The 21248-nt window shown below is 44.7% G+C and overlaps 1 protein-coding gene across 5 annotated transcripts in view; it reads right to left on the bottom strand.

Annotated features, from left to right (window-relative positions):
- Positions 1 to 20409, bottom strand: part of Ttll9 (tubulin tyrosine ligase like 9) — a 50778-nt gene extending 30369 nt beyond the window's left edge. For 3 of the 5 annotated variants that reach the window (XM_031372310.1, XM_031372311.1, XM_031372309.1), the window contains exons 1-3: positions 20296 to 20409; positions 6310 to 6353; positions 100 to 192 (exon numbers count right to left, since the gene is read on the bottom strand). In XM_031372310.1, coding sequence (XP_031228170.1) covers positions 100 to 192; positions 6310 to 6353; positions 20296 to 20310 — 152 coding nt within the window. In that variant the 5' untranslated portion in view covers positions 20311 to 20409. Of the gene's footprint in view, positions 1 to 99; positions 193 to 6309; positions 6354 to 16952; positions 17052 to 20295 lie in introns of those variants that run through there. The other 2 variants (XM_031372307.1, XM_031372308.1) reach the window with 2 other exon arrangements.
- Between the last annotated feature and the right edge of the window lie 839 nt (positions 20410 to 21248).

Genomic DNA, 21248 nt, shown 5'->3' with positions numbered 1-21248 from the left:
AAGGGCTGAGAGGAGGGAGGGCAAGGGCTGAGAGGAGGGAGGGCAGGGGCTGAACAGAGGGGTGGGGATGACTGAGGGGGAAGGAGAGGGACGTCTTACTCTTTCACTTCCACCCATCCTGGCCTGTGGCGCAGAACGTCCATGAGCGTGTTCATGAGTGTAGTCTTGAACCGGATTGATGTTCTCTGCTCTCTGCAAGGTAGGACAGCAAAAACCATGCTCAGTGACTTTCCTAGGATGTCCTCAAGGATTGGGACAAAATGGAGGAAGAAAAGCCAGGCTCCGTGTGCAGATGTCACAGCCAGAAGTGCTAATTCTCAGAGCTTGGTACCACTGCCTGCCAATACTTAGCAGCCAAACTGAGACTCTTAGCATCTGTGGGGCAGTGAAAAATAGCGCTGGGCAGTTGTGTTGCACGCCTTTAATCTAGGCACTTGGGAGGCAGAGATGGGCAGATTACTGAGTTAAGGCCAGCCTGGTCTACAGAGTGAGTTCCAGGACAGCAGGGCTATACAGAGAAACCCTGTCTCAACGTCCCCCCCCCCAAAAAAAAGGAAAAAAAATAGAAAACTAAGCAGATACTTCATACCTGTAGTCCAGGAGGCTAAGGCAGGAGGAATGCCATGATTCAAGGCCAGATGGATATCAGCCTAGACCGAAAAGTGACTGCCTCAAAACAACAACAATAATATGGCTGGAGAGATGGCTCAGTGATTAAGAGCACTGGCTGCTCTTCTAGAGGACCCAAGGTTTGACTCCCAGCACCCACATGGCAGCTTACAATCATCTTTAACTCCTTTTCCAGGTCATTCCAGTGCCCTCTTCTGGCCTCTGTGGATGCTAGGCATGCACAGGGTGCACAGGCTTGCATGTAGACAAAGCACCCATACACATACAATAAATAGTAAAAATAGTAAGCTAGGCATGGTGGTTCACACTTGTGACTCTAGTATATGGGAGGCAGGAGGGTCAGTTGAAGGTCATCTTTGGCTACATAGTTTGAGGCCAGCCTAAAATAAGATGATAAAGCTAACATTTCTCCAGTCCCTACTATGTGCTAGGCAAGGTCTGGCTGCCTCATGTGTTCTGTGACTCAGTTATTATATCACATGGTATATTTTGCAGATCCCCTTCCCTGGCATTCAACTGGGGAGACAGATGCACTTTTCCCTATTCCTCCTACTAGTGCAACTAAAAATCCAAAACATTATGTATAAAACAAATATAAGAACACTGGATAGTACACAAGGAAGTTAGCTAGAGACCCAGACCCAAGGGATAGCAACTCTGGCATCCTTGGTGCTCTTCCTGCCTCTCTACATCCCAGATCTGAAAATGAAAGAGCCAGCCAATGGACATCCCAAGATGCTAATGGGCATGGACCCTAAACAACTTTTAAAAGGAGCCTGCTTTCTCCAACCTAGGGAAGCTCAAGACAGAACAGCCTTCTACAGCAGAATATATAGTAATGGCTCCACTCTAGTGAAACCCCAAATGAACACCTGTTGTATACTTCCAGCCCTCATGTCTCATGAGGTTGCATCAATGTACCCCAGCATTGGGTCTGTCACTGGATGGTGCGGACGAGGAGGAATGCAAGGCTGAGGGCTTCATCTCACTCAGGTGGCAAGGTGTTCCCTATCATAGGAAGCCAAGGAGACTGAAATTTCCTATATGTAGGTGTGGGGATATATGCTACTATATCCTATATCCCAATCTGGGCTGATGTTTAAGGCAGGCAATTGTCAACCAATACCACTGAAAACAATTGACAAAATCAATAAAACAGAAGTTCCTGGAAGACCAATAAAATTGACAAATCTATCAGCAATACCAACACGGAGAGAACACTATTACCACAGGTGGGATAAAATGGCCTGCCAGTATAGACTCTGCAGACACCAAGACCACAGCAAGAGCATGCTATCACCTTCGCAAACTCGAGCAGGACAGCTGAGAGGACATAGTTCTTGAAAAGCCCGGGCTACCATGGCTCTCTTGGTGTGATACACAGTTAAGTAGCTGTATTCCTAGCGAAATCAAATCTATTATGTGAAAATACCCCCAAAAGATGTGCCTGGATCCACAGGGTTCCACTGGAGAATTACTTTCCTGAGAAGTCTGAGGAAGCCACATCTGTTTTTACACACCTTCTTCCAGAAAAAAAAGGAAGAGGGGGGAGAGCTTCCAGATTCATCTGTGAAGCTAGTGTAATCTGATAGTGAAATTCAGTAAAAAGCAGCGCTACAGGCTAGGGGCTAGGGTGTGGCCAGCAGCAGAGCGCTTGCTTAGCATGTGTGAGAGCCTGGGAATATTCCCATCATCACAAATACAGGCGCACACACATGTTCATAAACACGCACTAGCAAAGAAAATCCAATGATACAAAAAGTAATTATACCTCATACTCAAGCGGCGTATTTCCAGTAGGCAAAGCTGGCTTAGTGTTAGAAGTCTAATTGATGTAATTTATCACAGTAACAGACTCAAGAGGAAAAATCACATGATCGTATCAACTAAAGCAGAAAAGGCATTTCAGCCATTCAACTTCTAAATAACGAAATTAATATCAACCCTCGACTTTAGGAATTAAACTTCCAGTTTGGGGGAGTGGGGACAAATGGACGATAGACGAACCGTAACAGATGCATATTTTGATCCCCTAGGGTCACAGGTCCTGAGTGTTCCTGGGAGTTCCCAGCTCTCTTTCAGAGGACACGGTCTTCCCTTTTCTAGCTACATATCTTTAGGAGACAGATTTTCTTCTAGTCCTTTAGCAGAACAACAGATCGAACCAAAAAAAAAAAGATTTTAGGCATGCACGGTAGTCCATGTCTTTGATTCTAGCACTTGAGAGACAGAGGCTGGGGGAATCTCTGAGTTTGAGGCTAGCCTGGTCTATAGTGAGTTCCAGGCTGGCCAAGGCTACATAGAGATAACCTGTCTTTAAAACAAAACAAAACTTTTTTCTTGAAACAGGGTCTCAAGTAGGTGAGGTTTGGTCTTGAGAACCCACTGTTCTAAAGTAACTTTAAAAAATAGAATAAGAATGTTTAGTTAAAAAGCAATAGAGACCAAGCTGAATATTACAAAGGAGTACCTAATCCTGAACAAAAAAGACAGCTTCAAAATCCATTAGATTGGGGAAAATGTTAAGCAGAATATATCAAGTTCACATGAAGGTGGGATGGTCTGATAGCTACCATATGGAGCTGATGGTATCGTGGGGTACTCACCAGAGAAGAATGCTCTGACATGGATTTAAACCAGTAGAAAGTCTTTACCACACAGCCGGTGACAACACTGGGTATTCAGGATCCCCATGTAGCACTGAACCTTTCTCAGGGTGAGCTTTTAAGTACAAAAACCATGTTCTGGATTGACATACTTCAATTAACAAGAATGTTAGCCAGAAACCGAACTACAGAAGTCAAAGAGCAAAGTTAGAACATTTAGAGATGGGCTGGAGAGATGGCTCAGCAGTTAAGAGCACTGACTGCTCTTCCAGAGGACCTGAGTTCAAATTAGAGATGGGCTGGAGAGATGGCTCAGCAGTTAAGAGCACTGACTGCTCTTCCAGAGGACCTGAGTTCAAATCCCAGCAACCACACGGTGGCTCACAACCATCTGTAATGAGACCTGGTGCCCTCTTCTGGTGTGTCTAAAAACACACCAGCTACAATGTACTTACATATAATAAATAATTAAAAAAAAAAAAAAAGAAGAAGAAAGTTTAGAGACTTTCCCAGAACTCTGGACTTGGATGGATTAGGTCTTTGTTTTCATTTTTGGCATGTGGTGCTGTCTTTGTGCTGAGTTTTATAGCCTAAGTGGCATTTCCATCATGGAGTCAGTTGTGCTAAGGTCTGGGAGCCTACTAAAGTCAGGAGCCTTGTTACAATGGAAGGGTAAATCGACAGAGATTGGGCCTATTAAAACCACCAGTAAGCTGAATGGTGGTGGTAGCACACACATTTAAACAGCAGCATTCTGAAGGCAAAGGCAGGCAGACCTCTATGAGTTCTATGTCAGCCTGGTCTCCAGAGCAAGTTCCAGAACAGCTCGGACTCTACAGAAAAACAAAAAACAAAAAACAAAAAACAACCAATCAAAGAACTAAACAAAACTACCACCACCAACAACAAAGAAACCACTGGCTATAAGTTGTACATAGGAAACCAGGAAGCCCCTAAACACTTGGCAGGAAGTAGCCATTGGCTGACTCAAAGCCTGCAAAGATCCTGAACTCAGTGGTTTAGCCAAGTATGCACCTAGGTGTGTTCTCAGAAACATGCCCAGGACCTCTGTCAGGGATCAATTGCTGGCATTTACCATGGAAACAGCACAGAGGGAACATGCCCACATCCCTTGAGCGGTCTCTACTTCTGTACATGCCAACCACAGGCCTTTCCCCCTCAGCACCTGGACCTTTCCCCAGGGGGTCGCTCAGGCGCAGAGCAGATCTGAAGCAGTGAGGAGTGAGCCTCTCTCTCTCACCAGCTCACAGCCAGTGCCTGGATTTGGAGGCTGGCACACCAGTTCTGCCTCAGGGTCTACACTCTGGGCAGATGGAGCCCACTGGCCTTAGCCCCACCACTTCCCTCCCGGTAGTTGCCTGCTCTCCTCACTTCCTGCTTCCTGAAACCAGCTTCCGGATATCCTGCTCTGGTTCTTTACCTTGGTATGTGATTCTTGGGGACACACCCAAGGCTTTTACAGGGAACCAGATAATCCACATGCCTACACTCTTCTAGGGGATAGCCTGGGACAGCCTGAGACAGCTTGGAAGTGCCCCACATGTTCTGGGCCTCACCAATAGAGACTAAAACTGCAATTTTTGTATTTTTATTGGTTTTTTTTTTTAATGTAACTGTCTGTGACAAAAGCCGGGTGCAGAGGAAAAACAATAGCAACAGGTGGCTCACATCCCTAGCTCCTGAGCTGTAAGGGATGGCCTTAAGGCATGGTTATGATCAATAAGATAAGGCTGGGTTTCAAGATAAGGTGTGTGCCTGGAATCCCGCCCCCTACCTCCACACCTATTCCTGTCTTTATTGCTATTGCTCTCTTGGGGGTTTTGTTTGTTTGTTTGTTTGTTTGTTTGTTGAGATAGGCACTCACATAGCCAGCTAATGTTAACTCTCAATCCCCCTACCTCCACTTCAGTAGGCCTGAGATAACAGGGGTGAACAACTACACTCAGCTCTTTGGGTCTTGATTGTGACTCAAAGGCTGGAGCTGTAACAGCTACTCCATGCTCTTGGCTGTGGTGTTACTTGTATCTCATTAGCAAATACCCTGACACAAATAGGTGGGTAGATCTTATTGACTGAAGTGTTCTTGGTTCTGTTAGGGTGAGTATGCAAGTTCAGGGTCAGGGTTTAGATCTGCCTGTATAAGCCAGAGACTTGACACTAATGAGACAGACCCAAACATGGAAAGAGAGTGGCTGCAGTAGCCCTGAGAGAACCACCTGCTGTCACCACACCTGCTCAGTGAGGGGTCCAGTCTGAGGAACCTCAGTAAACAGTAAAGATAAAACACTGGCTACACCAAGCAATGGTGGCACATGCCTTTAATCCCAGCACTTGGGAGGCAGAGGCAAGTCTGGTCTACAGAGTGAGTTCAAGGACAGTCAGGGCAATACAGAGAAACCCTGTCTCAAAAACAAAAACAAAAACAAAAAGCAAACAAACAAACAAACAAAAAACCACAACCCACTATCTACAATGTGTACAGTGCAAACCTCTCCACTCCCAGAAAATCTCCCGTAACAGAGCATTGTTCTCCTGCCTGCTTGGTCCAGTTGCTTTGTGCTTAGAGCAGACTGGTAGGTGCTCAGTGTGCAGCCCAGGCTGTTATGGATGCAGAGTGTCAGAGGGGAGGGTATCAGTGTACATGGCAAGCCCTGGGTTTACAGGACTAATGAGACCAGATAGTGGTTTCTGAGTCCAACCAACCACGCTCCACAACCCAGGGAAACACTTGGCTTCTCTGAGTTTCTAGATTTCTCCATCTGAACAGTGGACACATTAGCAGGATCTACCTCAAGGATGGTGGTAAGGATCTGATGACATAATACAAGGCCTGACTTGCAGCAGCCGGTCAACACCTGCTTCATAAGGTCACTAAGGTTACGATCATAAGTATTGAACTAAATAATGGAGAGATGACCAGGTGTCATGGAGCATCCTATTGTGAGTTCAAAGTCGGCTTGGGCCACAAAGGGAGATGGAAGGAAGTCGGGGAGGGAAAAAGGGAGGGAAGGAGGGCCTGTCCTGTGTGTATGGAGTGAGTGAGGTCACGCACCGCTCTTTTCCTTTCAATACTCCATGGCCCTTGGAACTTTGATTCTGTAGGGAGAAAAGAAAAATGATGTAACTGGTTTTGCACACTCATATTCCTTCCCTGCTCAGCCCTTTCATTGAGTGAGCTACTCGAACCACCACATTCAATGGGCGGAAGTACTCAGGCATGAACATCCAGCCTGACTGGGTTCTCCCTCATCATCTCTGCCCAGGAATCAGGCCAGAACTTACCTGCTTACCAAGGAATGAATTCTCCATCACTAAAGAATTATACCATAGGCAAGATCACTCTATGAAGGCCTGCTTGCCAGTACTTCACATGTTAACTCAAAGCCCAGCTTGAGAACTCCTCCAGCTCCCTAAGAGAAGCCTAGATTTGCCATTCTAACTCTGAGTGTTGATAGTACATAGGATCTAGGAAGGGGACTGTGCCCATTTCTCAGAGTGATCTCTTCACATCCCCCATCCCCACCTCTGACAGAGTCTTACCCAGTCCTCTATGAATAAGGGTGTTGTTTGGCTCCAATCAAGTTCCAAGGAGACTGCCCCCTTTTTTGCCTCCTGGTAGGATCAATCCCTGAGGCATGTATGAATAGGGAGCAAACTGTCCCTGTTCAGGGTGACATCTTCTAGGTGGATGGGCTTTTCTGTTGCCCTTTAACACAGTACCACAGATGTAGTGGCTTGGAGAGTGTGCATTTATTATCATACTGTTTCTATGGGTGGAGAGTCTGTAAGTGTCTTGCAAGGCCACACGAGGATGGCTGGCGAGATGGCTCAGAGGATAAGAGAACTGACTGCTCTTCTGAAGGTCCTGAGTTCAAATCCCAGCAACCACATGGTGGCTCACAACCACCCGTAATGAGATCTGACGCCCTCTTCTTGTGAGTCTGAAGACAGCTACAGTGTACTTATTTATAATAATAAATAAATCTTTGGGCTGACTGGAGCAAGCGGGGTTGACCAGAGGTCCTAAATTCAATAAATCAATCTTTAAAAAGCAAAAAAAAAAAAAAAAAGGACACACCTGGTGCCTCCCCGATGGCTCTCTTCTAGAGTAAGGGGTCTCTCTCACTCTCAGTCACATTGTGGGTATAAGTCAGATGCTTCAGGTAGTAGGACAGAGGTCCCTGGTGTCCTGTCAGCTGAGATTTGCTCCCAAGTGTCCTCCTCTCGTCCTCTTCCTCCTCCCTCCTCCTCTTCCCCGCCCCCCCCTCTGGTTTTTCAAGACACAGTTTCTCTGTGTAATAGCCCTGGCTGTCCTGGACTAGTGTTGTAGATCAGGCTAGCCTTGAACTCACAGAGATCCACCTGCCTCTGCCTCCCAAGTGCTGGGATTAAAGTCATGCACTGTCACGCCTGCTCCCAAGTCTCTAGAGACATAGATGTCTATTTGCACCTTATATACCGCCAGAGCACTTGTGAGTGCTTCTAACCCTTCCCCTCCATGTCGTCTCTGATGGGTTTATGTAATATAACAGGATAGTGTGAGGAGCCTTGTTGCTATGTCACAGGCTCTGCCCACACTCGGAAGGAGGGGTATACACTGCAGTATACCAAGGAATGGGAACCTTCATCTTCATGTTCTAATTACCACTCATCCTACCTCTAGAAGGTCCAGAGGGAGGACACCACTTTGCCACACTAGTGAACCCCGAAATCAAGGGTAATTACAGTCTAGTCTCACCCTGATCCCTCCAACTCCCAAAAGCAAGGGAAATTGAAGTCTGGTCTCATCGCATCCTCCAACTCATGCACTGCTCCTCAGTGTTTGTAAAAGCCATCCCAGCGTTTGTAAAAACTGTTACCACTTACTCTTCTTCCTGGTCTCTACTCTAGACTTTTCCTTGGGCAGTCAGTTGTAATACTGTTCCTCCTTTCTTCACTGCCTTAAATTAGCACACCTGTCAAACGTTAATCAGTTGTGATGTGTGTGTGTGTGTGTGTGTGTGTGTACGCGCTCGAATGTGTAGGTGTGCTCACCCATGCCTGTGAGAGTAAAGTCCTGAGATCAATGTGTTGGGTGCCTCCCTCCACTTTCTCCTGCTCACATCTCCAACACTATTATCTGAGTCAGTGTCTCTGAGTGGACCCAGAGCTCACCATTTCTGATAGCCTGGCTGGCCAGAGAGCCCTTAGGGTCTGCCTGTCTCCCTATTCCCCAGCGATGGGGTTACAGACTTAAACACCATTCCCAGCTTTTGTTTTGCCATTTCCAGGTGTGTGTCTGTGTGTTTGTGTTAGAGTTTGTATATCTGTGTGCATGTGGAGGCCTGAAGCTGAAGTCAGGAACCATCTGCAATCAGCCTTCCCCACTGTGCCACTGTGGCAGGGCCTCTCAGTCAAACCCAGAGCTTTCTACTATGGTTAGCATGGCTAGCCAGCTTGCTCTGGGAATCCCAAGAATTTTTCTGTCAGGACCTTTGACAGTTTTGAGACTGGAACTACAGGTGAGTCGCCATGCCTACCGGGTATTTTCATGAATTCTGAGGACCCTAACTTGGGTCCTCTTGTTTGAGTGGCAGGCAACTGAATCATTGAGTCATCTTTGCAGCCCACATCCAGATTTTACAAAGATGCTAGAATCTTCGTGCTAACCCAGCAGGAATTTTACCTGCCAAGCGTCTGCTCTGTTCTATTTACTTACAATTTGTCCTATGTCACTGCCACATTTTTTTAAGCAATCAGGAGTTGAATGTGGGCTTGGCTTATGCTAGACAAGTCCTCTGCTGAGCTACGGCTCAAGCTGTTTGAGTTTGTTTTGTTTAATTTTGTTTTGACAGAGTCTCATATAGCCCAGGCTAGCCTCAGACTCAAACTGTCTACGTAACTGAAGATGACATTGAACTTCTGATCCTCCTGCTCCCAGCTCTCGGATTCTGGGATGAGAAGTATTAAACCCAGGGCCTTGTGGGTTCGGCAACCACTCTACAACCGAGCTACATTCCCCACCTTCCACCCCAGCTTTCTTTTTTTTTATTTTTGAGACAAAAGTGGCCTTAAACTCACGCTGTAGCATAAGAAGGCCTTGAATTTATGACCCGTCTTCCTCATCTCCCTTAGTGGCTACAACTACAGCTGCCTGGGCCAGAGCACAGTGAGGGCTATGGTTTTCTAGTAAATACTGAAGTCAAATAGCTAAGTCCTCCAAGTTCGGTTTTCTGCCTTTGTTTATTTTAGTTGTTTCTGCAGTGAGCAGTCTTTTGTATTGCATTGTAAACTTTACTTTTGATGCCAAGACTGAACCCTGGGCCTCACACGTGCTAAACATATGCTCAGCTACTGAGCTACACCTCTCAGTCCTTCCAGCGTAAATGTTAGTCTGCTTCACAGTTTTTATTTAAGGCATGTTGGGATGTTTTTAGGATTATACAGAGGAGATCATTCATGGGGAGAGGTGATGTCACCAAGTGTTGATTCTTCCAATCCATGAAGATGGTTTGTCAATTGTATCTCTTACCAAATATTTTCTGGTTTTTGTTTTTTTTTTGTTTTTTTTTTTTTTTGGTATGGAAGCCCTATAAGTTTTAATTTAATTTTATTTGTAGGTAATTGATATTGTGATATAAATATATTTTTGATGCTACCTGTACACATGAAGCCACATGAGCAGACATTTATGTATGCATGCATGTAAAAGCCAGAGAGATTAAGGTTGGGTGTCTGTCTCAGTCTCCTGTATTCTTTGAGGCAATGTCTCTTAATGAACCTAAGGCTCACCAATTTAGCTAGACTGAGTAGCCAGTGAGCCCCAGGGATCCTCCTGACTCCACCTCTCCGGTGCTGGGATCACAAGAGCAGGCTGTCATGCCTAGCTTCCATTTCTATTCTTTTTTTTTTTTTTTTTTTTTTTTTTTTTTTTTTTTGGCTTTTTTTGAGACAGGGTTTCTCTGTGTAGCCCTGGCTGTCCAGGAACTCACTCTGTAGATCAGGCTGGCCTCGAACTCAGAAATCCGCCTGCCTCTGCCTCCCAAGTGCTGGGATTAAAGGTGTGTGCCACCACTGCCCAGCCTCTATTCTTTTAAGATTTATTTATTTTATGTATGTGAGCACACTGCCACTGTCTTCAGACACACTAGAAGAGGCCATCAGATCTCATTACAGATGGTTGTGAACCACCATGTGGTTGCTGGGAATTGAACTCAGGACTGCTGGAAGAATAATCAGTGCTCTTAACTGCTGAGCCATCTCTCTAGCCCTGGTATTTATTTATTATTTTTTTAAGTAGGGACTTGGAATTAAATCCAGGTCACCATGCTTGCACAGCAAGGTCTTTACCAACTGAGCCATCTCTCTAACCTTTGTACATGGATATCTAATTTTTAAATTATCTGATGATACTAACAAAAAAAAAAAAAAACTACCACAAAGACATCTATGTCTAATCCCCAGGAACTATAAACATTACCTCACAGGCAAAGGAAACTAATACTGGGGTGGAATCAAGTGGCTAATCCAGTAACCTTACAATAGAGGGACCATTCTGTTATCTGGATAACATAACACATAATCACAATGATCTGTAACTGTGGATGAAGGAGGTGGACGTGTCAGAGTAATGGATGTGAGAAAGATGAGCTTTGACAGCAAAAGGAGACCAGAAGCCTGTAGGGTTGTGAACTGTCAGCTTCGCCACAGGGATGGCCTCTTGGGGAGGCAGGATGTGGGGGAGTTTAACTACGCTTACCGCACACCGAGTGTGGGCTGCAAAATAGCACTGGAACACTGGTCTTGGGGTAAGGACAAACAGTCTGAGATGTGGGAAAGCCGGAGCTGGCTTGGAAGATCCTGAGCATGCAAGGAGGCCGGGGCCCTGGGGTTCTCAGACTCTTGGACATCCAGGTGCAGCTGGGAGTCTAGGAAGAGCTGAGAATAAGAGTGGGGACCGGTGGGTGGGGGTGGGGTAGGGAGTATTGGGGGAAGCTCCAGCTAGTCCCTCAGGAAGAATCCTTGGTGGCTTGGTGTCAGTTGTGGCTGGGAGTGCAGAGAGGCCTTCTATGGAAAACTAGAGAGCTGATCTGTAGGCAAAGGCCATCTCCATGGCTTCCCATGACAGATCCCGATGAAAAGAGACAGTCCGTGGTTCTGAATCTTTTATTGCCATGGTGGAAAGTGGATGCATAAAACCATACCCCACTTCTCAGCGTGGTCCTGAGTTTAAATACGTTTTGCAAGGAGGAATGTCTGAGAAGGGAATCTTATTGGCAATGCCCTATGGGCCTCTAGGTACCTCATTAGCATGGAGTTCTCTGTCTTGAGCCAACGTCACCACAGGTCATGTCTCTTTTCCTATTGCCTTGGTCTGAAATGTTAGGGATGCCTCATCCACACAGGGAAGGGCTTGTGATAATTGCCCTTACTTGACTGATGGCCACAAATCTATGGGGGCTGCAACTACTTGACAGGGGCCTGGTACACTGGAGCAAGTAAAGCTTCTACCATCCCTTCAGGATCTCCAGGGCTTTAAACCTTTAGCTCAACCAAGTACAAGGTTCACAGTCCACAGCCCCACAGAAGCCAATGAGGGAGGGCATGCCATTAGATCCCAGAACAACCGTGAAAGCAGCCCCTCCCAGGAATATAGCTCCACAAGGTGTCTCCACACAATGCCAGGGGCTTATCTCGGCACACAGTTCTCAGAGGAAGGCAGCAAAGGATATGGAGTCAGCGGTCAGGGTCAAATCTTTGGAAATTCTATCTTTAACTCTTTGCTATTCAGTGGCCAAAAGCCACTGGCTTCTAGTAATTTGACTCTTCCTGATAGCAGCAGGGGATTAAGAAAAAAAGGCTTAGGGCAGCCAAGATGGCTCAGCTGGTAAGAGGACCAACTGCTCTTCCAAAGGTCCTGAGTTCAAATCCCAGCAACCACATGGTGGCTCACAACCATCCATAATGAGATCTGATACGCTCTTCTGGTGTGTCTGAAGACAGCTACAGTGTACTTATTTATAATAAGTACATTGGGCCTGAGCCAGCGGGGTCTTCCAATTCCCAACAACCAGATGAAGGCTCACAACTATCTGTTCATCTACAGTGTGTACTCATATACATGAAATAAATAAATCTTTAAAAAGAAAAGAAAAGAAAAGAAAAAAGGCCTAGTTTTTCTCTGGCTCAAGAGCCCCTCGCTGGCTAAGGGAGAGGCTCTGAGTTCATTAACTCTTCATGAATAAGTGAGAAAGAAAAAGATAGAGAAAAGTCACACACACACACATAGACTCACACACACACACACACACACACACACACACACATACTTGCATACTTTGGCCAGGCTTGACCACTACTCTCAACAATTCTACAAGTGTTCATGTATACTTACATACATATGTATATACCTACATATGTGTATACATACATACAGACAGACAGACAGACATGTAAGTATATACATTTGGTGGATGCGGCTGAGACCCAAATGCATCACTTTTATACCTTCTTAGACAAAAGTTGCATATTAAGTTTACCTCAGATAAAATCTGACACAAAAAGGGAGTTACAGGAGGATGTTGGTAGTAAGTTCAGAACCAAGGTTTCATGTGGCCTTGCTTTATCATAGTGCACACCTGTGGCTTCATCCTTGGGCCCAGCCTAGAATGAATGCGTTTTCTCGATAACAAATCTATCCCAAACCTATTTCTCTTCTTAGTGTAATTTATGAACATGTAATTTATGAAAGCTTATCATGCATGCAGCCTTTACTTACTATTCTATGAGGAGGGAGCACATTCTATTCTTGATTCTAACTTTATTATATCTTTCTGGCAAAACAACTAAAACTATCTCCTTCAACTTTCTCCCTAAGATTAGTTGAATCAAATCAGGAATGCTATAAAGTCATTAATTTATCTAAACAGCATTGATTCATGAAAGTTCATCTTCATGTTGATCTGCAGGAAATTTGCCCAATAGGGTGGGTCGATGCCCAGGCATCATTAGACTATGTAATAGTGGCAGGAAAGGCCTATCAGCATCGAGAAGCAGTTCTTGGACAAAGTTTATGGGCACGTGGCTTTCCAAAGCACCCACCACAGCCATGCAAAATAGTGGGCCATCTCCAGGGATCTCACTCGCTTGCCATAGCCTTTCCTAGAAGGCTTCTGTCAATTCAACACCTCATTTCATACTTCTGTCCACCAAGCCTGTTAGGTAACAAGGTTTCTAAGCCACTAGACTTAGCGTAGCTTGTTCCATTGCACATAGGTACAAGCAGAAGCAAAATTGATTAATGTGTAATAAGTAACCTTCGATCAGCACCCTTGCTGAACTAACAACGTGGGCGCTTATGGATTCCCTCATGTTCTCTATGTAAATGCATCTTATCTATCAACAAAGGCAAATTTACTCCCTCCTTTTTGATATGTATTGTTTGGCTGGAACCCCTGCTGACCCACATAAGCTGAGACTCTGCATCTGTTTCCCTTCCGTCAATCCTGCCCACACTCACAGAGAAAACTCTGGGCTAATATGTCATCGCCCCTCATATCTACATTTCCAGAAGCTTACCCAAGAGTGACTACCCAGGGGCACAATCCCAGCTCCTGGCTGGCATGACACCACCCCTTGCTTAAGACCTATAAAACACCCCCTTTCTTAGCCTGGGTGCACAATTTCCCCAGCCACATTCTTTGGGACCAGTGAACCTGCCCAGGAGTGTCGTCTACTAAACCTGTCTTTATTTTTAATCTGGTCTAATCTAGCCTATACTGCATCTGCAAAAAACAAAAACAAAAAACCAAAAAAAAAAACAAAAACAAAAAAAACAAAAAAACAAAAAAAAAAAAAAAAAAAACAAAAAAAAAAACAAAAAAGCATTATCTATGTCTTTTATGTATTTTTTTTTTTTTTTTTTGCTCAGCTACAGTGTCTAAACCCTCATACAGTGCTGACTAAAAGTACTAAATGCAAACATCTTTAACTTGTACCTGACCTTAAGGGACATTTCCTGTTTCAATTTTTAAAAACAATGTTGCTGAAGCTAGCGAGGTGGCTCAGTATGTAAAGGTGCTTGCAACCAACCTTGACTATCTGAGTTCAATCCTGGAGACCCACATGGTGGACAGAGAAAATGGATTCCTATAACTTGTCCTCTGACTTCTATACTTGTATCATGGAGCATAGTCACATAATTTTTTTTTAAAAAAGTAATACAAATTTGATTTAAGCAATGATGTTACTATAGGCTCTTATAACTGTCCTATACCCAAGGGCAAATGGTCTGCTGTTCCCTAGTTTTTCGAGACTTTATCATGAACAGTATTTTATTTACACATTTTTTACTTAAAGTATCTTTTCTTACATAATTATGGAAACACTATGAAATTCACTGAAAACATAATTATTATGTTACACTGATAATTTTTTAAAGATTTATTTATTTTATGTATATGAGTACACTGTCTCTGTCTTCAGACACACCAAAAGAGGGCATCAGATCCTGTTACAGATGGTTGTGAGCCACCATGTGGTTGCTGGGAATTGAACTCAGGACCTCTGGAAGAGCAGTCAGTGCTCTTAACCGCTGAGCCATCTCTCCAGTCCTACATTGATAATTATTATGTTATTCACCCATCACCGTTGTCTGGTTCTAGTTCTTCAGAGATGTTTTACATTTGTGTGTGTGTGTGTGTGTGAGAGAGAGAGAGAGAGAGAGAGAGAGAGGAGAAAGAGAGAGAGAAGAGAAAGAGAGAGAGAAGAGAAAGAGAGAGAGAAGAGAAAGAGAGAGAGAGGAGATAGAGAGAGAGAGAAGAGGAGATGGCTTTGTGGCATATGTGGAGGTCACTAGACAGTCCTGACTATCAGTGCTTGTCTTCCATCTTGTTCGAGATGGGGTCTCTATTGTTGTTGTTCACTGCCCTGTATGCCAGGCAAGATGACACTCAAGCTTCCAGAGCTTCCCCTGCCCATACCTGCCACACCCACTCGTTTACTCCAGTAAAATCCGCAATATTGGGGGTAAAAGCCTGATTAAGGATAAGAGGCCTTATGACTTCAAAGGGAGTCTGTGCCTCCTGGATATCAGACAGTCATTAGCATCTCCTAACTCAGACATGTTCCAGATTAATCTTTCCAATCGTCAACACACCCTCTTATTTAGGCATAAAGGTACCCCAAGAAATGATCCATAAATGGCTAAGATAGGCATTGTCTCCTGGCCAGCACAATGTTCCAACATATCCTAATTTAATTCCAAGCTATCCTTTGCTTGGAATTTCTCTCAAGGAATCTGCCTTATCGATAGAATGTCCTCAGAGTTAGCAACAGAGATCAGGCACCATTGTTTACTGTTAACATAGAATTCTCAGGGCAGTCCCACAGAAGACAGAACTGTTTTACATACTAGAGAATAATCGAAGGGCTTCCCTCACTTAAGGGCATTAGCAGGAACTGCTAGATAGAAACTTCCTGGTGCTTGAGAATTAGCATCGGAATACCAAAATAGCCCCAGTGGGGAGGGCACCACTCTTCTGCCTACTTCACACCAGGATACCTGATCTTAGCAACCTTGATGTAACCAACGTGATCTTACTGACCTTGATGTGACTATCACCTGCCTACGTGACTCTTGTCATTTGCCCTGTTTTCTGTATACCACATAAGCCTGGTTTTCACTTTATGCAGGAGCACTTGAGCACTGACTAGAACTAGGACTAAGATGGACTAGGACTTAGATTCATGCAGTCCGCAGCGCCCCCAGCCCAGAGCGCTTGGGCCTGGGGGGTGCAGGGCCTATCCAGAAGAGGTGGCTGCTTTAGACCCAGTGTGTTTCAGGTGGCCTCAGATGTACCTTAACTGCTGAGCTGCTAGATTTATCATTTCTCTCTTGTAATGACAAAGCCTCATGCCATTTTTAAGAAATACATTCAGATTCAGCACACTCTTGTGTCGACTCTGTCATTCACCGACTTGTTGCCCACCTGACCAGAACTTTCATCCCATGGAAAACGGGGTCCCCGCAATGAACCTGGTCCATGGCACACACCTCCCATCTCTTCCTAGGAGGACTAGGCTTATAGAAGTGTACTACCATGTCCAGCCTATCTTGGTTCTGGGCATTCTAACTGGGGTTCTCATTCTTTCACAGAAAGTATTCTACTCACTGAGCCACCTCCCAGGGTGTCTTAGTTATGGTTTTACTGCTGTAAACAGACACCATGACCAAGGCAACTTAATTGGGGCTGGTTTGCAGGTTCAGAGGTTCAGTCCATTATCATCAAGGTGGGAGCATGGCAGCATCCAGGCAGGCATGGTGCAGGAGGAGCTGAGAGTTCTACATCTTCATCTGTAGGCCTCTAAGAGAAGACTTTCAGAGAGCTAGGATTAGGGTATTAAAGTCCATGCTCACAATGACACACCTACTCCAACAAGACCACACCACCTAATTGTACCATTTCCTGGGCCAAGAATATACAAACCATCAGATTCCACTCCCTGGCCTCCATATGCTTGCTCAAACACAGGAGTCTATGGGAGCCATACCTACTCATAGCATAATAAAAAAAATACATTTAGTCCAACTTCAAAAGTTCCCATAGTGTACAGCAGTCTCAACAATGTTAAAAGTCCAAAGTCTTTTTTTGAGATTCATTCAATCACTTACCTGTAATTCTTTATAAAGTCAAAATCAAAAAGCAGATCACATACCTTAAACATCATTCAGGATATACACTACCATTCCAAAATGTGATAGTAAATACTGAACCAAACAAGACCAAAAACCAGCTGAGCACACTCCAAACTCTGCATCTCCATTTGTGATGTCAAAGCACTCTTCAGATCTCCAACTCTTTTTCATCTTTGTTGACAGCAGCACAATTCTCTTTGACTGTTTCCATTCCCTGTTAGCAGCTTTCCTCAACATATATCCTATGGCTCTGGTATCTTGAATAACTTGGCGTCTCAAGGCAACTTCAATGTTATAGCTTCTTGTTCCAATGTCTGGGATCCACACATGATCTTCTGGGCTCTTCCAAAGGGCTGGTGTCACATCTCCAGCTCTGCCCTCTGTAGCATTCTAGGTTCTGGTTGACTTAACTCCACTGCTTGCTGCTGTTCTTGGTGATCATCCCATGGTACTGGCATCTTTAATACACTGCAGTTTTCCACTGCAACGAGGTTTTGCCAATAGACTCTCATATGCTCTCTTCATGGCACCAAGCCTCAACTCATTTGCATGACCCCTTTCAGTCCTGGGCCATCAACTGCAGTTAAGGCTGCACCTTCACCAATGGCCTTCCACGGCCTCTCACAGTCTCTAGGCCACATACTGACATTCTTTTCCTCAGAAACCTCTAGAGCCAGGCTTCCACAATTCAAATCACCCTCAGCAACAAAGTCTACCATAGTCCTACTAGGATGGCCCATCAAGCCCCACTTAAAGCATACCACTGCTTTCCAAATCCAAAGTCCAGAAATCCACATTCTTCCAAACAAAAGCATAGTCAGGCCTAACACAGCAATACCCCAGTCCCTGGTACCAACTTCTGTCTTAGGATTTCCATTGCTGTGAAGAGACACCATGATCAAGGCAACTCTTATAAAGAACCACATTTCATTAGGGCTGGTTTACAGGTTCAGAGGTTCAGTCCATTATCATCAAGTCAGGAAGCATGGAAGCATCCAGGCAGTCATGGCTTTGGGAGAGCTGAGAGTTCTACATCTTATTCCAAAGTCAAATAGGAGAAGGTTGGCTCCCACTTGCCTTGGAGGAGGGTCTCAAATTCCACCTTCAGTGACATACTTTCTCCAACAAGTCCACTCTTTCTAAAAGTGCCACTCCCTGGGCCAAGCACATTTAAACCACCACATCCACAAAGACCATAATTTACATCAAAGTTAGATGAATGTCAAAGTAACCTTAAAACATATTTCTGGAAGAGCATAGTACTTATTTTAGACAGAACATGCCAATTATTTTTTACTTATATCTTTTCTAGTTATTTTAGTTTACTTTATTTTGGTTAATACAACTGGACCATATGAGAAGGCTAAGCTGATTCCATGACAGACTTCAAACTGGCAATTAAGAAGACTAAGCTTAAGAACTGGGCAAGTCCAGGCAAGCCCAAACAAGTCAACTACTAATTAAAAACAACAAACAAACAAACAAACAAACAAAAAACGCAGGCTCCAGCCTTCCTGCCCCAACAATGTTCCAGAATGCCTAGAGATAGAGTAAGATAAAGCTCATCTACCCCAGAATTCCAATGTGATTTAAGACCTACAAACTCACTTGGTTGTCTCTCTATCTTGCTGATGGGAGACTCCAGCATGCTGGACTTCTGCAGAATAAAACACTCTTTGTGTTTACATATTGTTTGAGTCTGGGGTGTCATTCTTTGGTGAATCATAGACACTTACTGTTATATTTTATAAAAATAAGGAGAGAGAAGGGATATGTTTGGTGGATGTGCAGTCAGGAGTGGGGGAAGGGAGTGCCTCTGCAGGCCCATCCTGAGGCATCCCTTCCCTGTAAGGGACCAGCCACACAATGGTATAGTATAGAATAGAGTTTATTCAGGGCAAGGGAGGGGAGTTGAGAGAGTAGTAGAGACAGAGAAAGGCAGAGAGAGAGAGAGACAGAGACAGACAGAGACAGAGACAGAGACAGACAGAGACAGACAGACACAGAGAGGAGAGGAGTAGAAGCTGGCCATGAGCATGTGGAAGGGGGAGGTAGAGGGAAATGGAGAGAGGGGAGAAGGAGCAAGATGACAGAGAGCAAGAAGGCAAGAGAGAGTGGAGGGGGCAAGCAACCGCTTTCTGGCTATTGCCAGGTAACTATGGGGCGGAGCCTAGACAAAATGTTAACACACATGGTCAAAGCCATGAAAATCTCAAATGTGTTACTAAGACAGACATGACCTCTGTGGAGGATGGGCTTAGAAGGCTGAGAACTGTCTAAGCAAACACAAAATGTAGTCAGAACAAGATGGGGTTGCCTTAGTATCAAAGGGAAGCAGGCTGTATGGAAAGGGCTATTGCAGTAGATGTTGGTTTGGGTTTTGTTAGTGCCATTTTAATAGTGAGATGTCTCCTAGCCTGTGTATTGAAAGAGTGTTACTTCAATTAAGAAGTGAATCTTGATGATTTAGCACAGTGGTAGTGGAAGTGGAGGGAATAAGTTCAATATATATTCACAAAGTTAAAAGAGAAGGATTTACTGGTGAAAGCATTGAAACAAAGGAGTCAGAGCAGCGCCTCCGCTTCTCTAACTTGATCATCAACAGTCAGTTACCCAATGGTGATAAGTGTGTGTCAGCTCTGTACTTGGTGCTGGGGTACAATACCAGGGAGCAAGTCGACCCTGGTGTCTAGAAGGAAAGGCAGAACATTAGACGGAATAAGGAAGCGAAGTAAAAGGAGGAAATTCACAGCATTCTACTGGTAGAGTCACGTTTTGTTCTGAGAGGGAAAGAAACAGGTGGTATTCTGAAAAGTCGAAACACAAGATAAGAAGCAGGTTAGGGCCAGAATGTTGGGTTCTAAGGAGACTCATTTTCCTTTTTTAGATCTCATTTTTTTTCCTGGTCTTAAAGTCAGAGTTAGTCTGTCTTTTCCAATCTCATGAGGTTCCAATAGCACTAGGCTTGGAAAAGCCATTAAGGGAGCTTTTTGGGTGGATGGATGGATGGATGGACAGATGGACCGACAGGCGGACGGATAGGCAAACGGGGAATGAAAGAAACTCTAATGGTTTCTCTAAGTCAGGAAAGTATCTAAGGGCCACAGAAATCGCTGGGTTCAATTTAGAATCTAGACTCAGTAAATTCCCACCAGCACAGCGCTCTGACAGAGCGTGTTTATGTGGCGCACGGCATGTCGGGAATTGCAGTCCTAAGAAAGTCCAGAGTGTTCTGTATTTTTGTTTTGTTTTGTTTTGTTTTTATTCCCCTAATAACTGCACCCAACCTTCCCCTTCTGAATCCCTCCGCTATTTCCTTTCCTCCAAGAAAGATCGACATCATCGGATTGATGATAGTCCTACCTTCTGTCGCGACATGACTTGAGCCCAAACCAAACCGCCACGGGCGCCCTAGGAAGCTTGCGCGTCTCGTTGTTACGACAACAAAAGGGGGTGTCCGGATCCACCGATCTGATTGGATGATAGCAATCTGTTTGGATGACACGCCTTTAAGTGGTATTGGTTCCCTAGACCCAAGGCTCTTGGAAGAGTTACTCAAGTCAGTCACCTGCCTCCACCTTTCCCAGCGTTGGGTTACAGTTGGCTAGAGGCTGGCTGCCCGCCACAGCACTTACTATTCTGCTGTCCAGCTACACTCCCCCCATCCATCTAAAAGCACTACATTTGGAAAAAAAAAATACAGTCCTCAAACTGAAGGAAGTTTCCTCACCAGGTCGCCTGATTATTTATTTGGTCGTTCCCCCCTCCCACCCCCTCACCCCCGCGGAATGTTCGGATTTGTCCTTTGAAACAGGATCAATGTTACTCAGGCAATCCTCAAACTCACTTTAAAACCAAGGATGACCTCGAACTCCTGTATCTTTGCCTCCACCACACCTCTATATCTGGCTCCATCAACTTTCTCTAACCTTTAAGCTCCTGAGCAGAGTGACATTTGTTTGGGAAGTAAAGGCCGAAGGATTCGAAGGCATCCTTGGCTAGAAAGGAGAAAGGAAGTTTAAGGCCTGCCAGTATGGCATAAAACCCAGCCTCAAAAACAAACAAGAATAAGCTAGCTATAATTTATAATAAGCCTGGTTTTGTGTCTGTGGTATTAGGGGATTGAGCTATAGCCTCCTGTATAATAGGCGAGCATTGTACAACTGAGCTACATTCCACACAGAAAATAATGTTTTTTTTTTTTTTTTTAAAGATAGGGTCTCATTGTGTAGCCCTGGAATGCACAATGTCAACCATGCTGGCCTCAAACTCAGAGGTCTTCCTGCCTCTGCCTCCACCTCCTGGGGGGCTGGGAT

The sequence above is a fragment of the Mastomys coucha genome, unplaced genomic scaffold, assembly GCF_008632895.1.
Source record: "Mastomys coucha isolate ucsf_1 unplaced genomic scaffold, UCSF_Mcou_1 pScaffold15, whole genome shotgun sequence".
In the NCBI taxonomy this organism is placed as follows: domain Eukaryota; kingdom Metazoa; phylum Chordata; class Mammalia; order Rodentia; family Muridae; genus Mastomys; species Mastomys coucha.
The sequence above is the reverse complement of the archived record's forward strand: the minus strand, read 5'-3'. Positions and strand labels throughout refer to the sequence as shown.